Source organism: Galeopterus variegatus, unplaced genomic scaffold, assembly GCF_000696425.1.
Source record: "Galeopterus variegatus unplaced genomic scaffold, G_variegatus-3.0.2 Scaffold44675, whole genome shotgun sequence".
Classification (NCBI taxonomy): Eukaryota; Metazoa; Chordata; class Mammalia; order Dermoptera; family Cynocephalidae; genus Galeopterus; species Galeopterus variegatus.
In genome coordinates this window covers 1,999-4,594 of record NW_007770786.1, presented here as the reverse complement: position 1 = coordinate 4,594, position 2,596 = coordinate 1,999, and the positions used below count along the sequence as shown (strand labels likewise).

Genomic DNA, 2,596 nt, shown 5'->3' with positions numbered 1-2,596 from the left:
GGGACACAGGTTAGAATATTTTAAACTACCACACTTATCGTGCATATGGTAAACTATGAGTATGTATTTGCAAGTGATGGTTATTTCCTAATACCCAGGAGGCAGCCATGTGGGCCACCCTTTCCATTGCTCTAAGACCAAGGGAGTGAGTGACCAGCAGCGTCCAAGATGGTGGCCCTCCCAAGGAGCAGGAGTCCCAGCTAACTTCTGCTCACTCCTCTCCCACCAACAGCCTACACAGACTTCTTCCTGCCACTGCTGAGTCGCTGTCCCTCTGCCATGGGAATAAAGAACAAGGATGGGGAGACCCCGGGGCAAATTCTAGGTTGGGGACCTCCCTGGGATTCTGCTGAAGAGGAGGAAGAAGATGAGGCTTCCAAGGAGCAGGAATGGAGGCAGAAGCTGCAAGGCGAGCTGGAGGACGAGTGGCAGGAGGTCATTGGGAGATTTGAAGGTGAGGAATCCATTGCCATCCACAGCTGCCCTTCTTTCCCGTTGGCCACTTTTCCTCTGCCCACTACATGAATGTTCCACACAAGACTCCTCTGCCCCTTCCTCTATACTTGTCTCTCATGCCCCATCACCTTCTCACAGCCTCTCTCTGATATGCCCCATCCCACCTCCCAAACAGATGACGCTTCCCGTGAGGCCCAGGAACCTGAATCCTTCTCAGCCTGGTCAGAGCGCTTGGCCCGGGAACATGCCCAGAAGCACCAGCAGCAGCAGCGGGAAGCAGAGAGATCCGGCAGACCCTCACGGGCTGAGGGCTCCAGTCACAACTGGCGACAGCAGGAGGAAGAGCAGCGGCTCTTCCAAGAGCGATCCCAGGCCAAAGAGGAAGAACTGCATGAAAGCCGATCCAGGAGGGCCCAGGAGGCTCAAGGGGACCAAGGGCCAGAGCCAGCCAGGGCTGGGCCTAGGGCAGAGCACCCCAGAGGGGCTGGAAGGGGCAGCCTCTGGCGCTTTGGTGATGTGCCCTGGCCCTGCCCTGGGGGAGGAGACCCAGAGGCCATGGCTGCAGCCCTTGTGGCCAGGGGCCCTCCCTTGGAGGAACAGGGTGCTCTGAGGAGGTACTTGAGGGTCCAGCAGGTCCGCTGGCACCCTGACCGCTTCCTGCAGCGATTTCGAAGCCAGATTGAGACCTGGGAGCTGGGCCGTGTAATGGGAGCTGTGACAGCCCTTTCTCAGGCCCTGAATCGCCATGCAGAGGCCCTCAAGTGACCCTAGGGAAAGAGCGAGAAACTGGGATGCAGCCTCAGGGGCAGGTAGAAGGAAGGGTGAGGACAGGTGGAGATAACGAGGAAGAGTCAGATGCTGCATGGCAGAGGATGTGGGGTGGGAGCAGAACTTGTAACGAGCAGGGTTGGCGGGATAAGGGCCACCAACATTGCTCCTTGATTCTGCCATTTCCTAATAAGACCTGGTTCCACATTTCACTCCTGCCGTCTCCTCTGCCTTGTTCCATTGCTGTGGTTTTTATCACCCATGACATCTCCTTTCCCGCCCTGCCTGCTGAAACCCACAGCTCCTACACACCTGCAACACACACGCAGGCGCTAGTGCATGCCCTCAGCTAACAACAAGAATCCCCTGCTTGCCCACCCTCAAGCCAGCTCTAAAAAGGCCCAGTTTGCCCTCATCTCACTCTGCTCCCTACACTGGGGTCCGTCCACTCTGCAGTCTGCAGCTGGAGAAATAGATGTGAACAGAGGCCAAAAGGGGAACAAAACCAGTTTCGCTCCCCTCCCCAGCTCCCCAAGCAGAACCACATCCTCCTCCCCACTTAACACCCTCTTCCCCCATCACAGGGCTTTCCCTTTGCTGAGTCACTGAAGGAGCCGAGTTGGGGGCAGCTAGGGCTGGGGGGCCATGAGGAGGCTGGGGGAGGACAGGGGATAGAAGCAGAATGGATAGAGGAAGAGTTCTGTGGGGGAGTGGAATTTCGGTTGCTAAAATTAGGAGCAGGGGAAGGAGGCAGAAAGAGCCAAATTATGTAACCTGGGTTGTCTGTTCTTGGGCAACCAGAGATCCACACCCAAGGCCAGCCAGGCTGCTAGGCTCCCAGCTAGTCCTGCCCTCTAGTTTCTCAGTCTCCTCCTCCAGGGCCCCAATTCTCATTTCTTCCTTCCAGCTTCTGTCCCCATCCCCAATCCCCATGCTTCATCTCTGGGCAGCCTAGGCTTTGCCTTCCACATAAACATCTCCTTTTCCAAGAACTGGTGATGAAGTCCTGACAGGTGGAGAGAGAGGGTCTGGGATCCCCATAGAGGAGGGAGGTATCTCCATCTCTCCCACTATTCATTACTCAACTCCCCACTCTAGCTCCCTGGAAACTAGGATAGGAAATTGGAGAGTGCACAGTCTGTGTTTGTCTACATCAGAGGATCTTATCAGAAACTTCTTTTTCAGGCTTTGAGCCCAGGTTTATACAGGAGAACCCCAGGAGTGGAAGTGGAAGGTGGTAGAGGACAGGGAGGGGAAGCTTCTGGAAACATGGGAACATGGGGTGGGCATGAGACCCTCGCAGAAGACAGAGAGCCTGATGTTAGGAAGAGGCCCAAGGCCTCCAAAGGACCAGGCAGATTTTCAGGGGGCA

General features: G+C 56.0%; 1 protein-coding gene across 1 annotated transcript; it reads left to right on the top strand.

The window, feature by feature from the left end:
- Positions 1-232: 232 nt before the first annotated feature.
- Positions 233-1,436, top strand: LOC103584118 (NF-kappa-B inhibitor-like protein 1; the record flags this gene model as incomplete). Its single annotated transcript, XM_008565233.1, has 2 exons — positions 233-454; positions 632-1,436. Coding segments are annotated over 2 exons (812 nt in total), but the record flags the coding sequence as incomplete, so codon positions are not given.
- Positions 1,437-2,596: the final 1,160 nt, after the last annotated feature.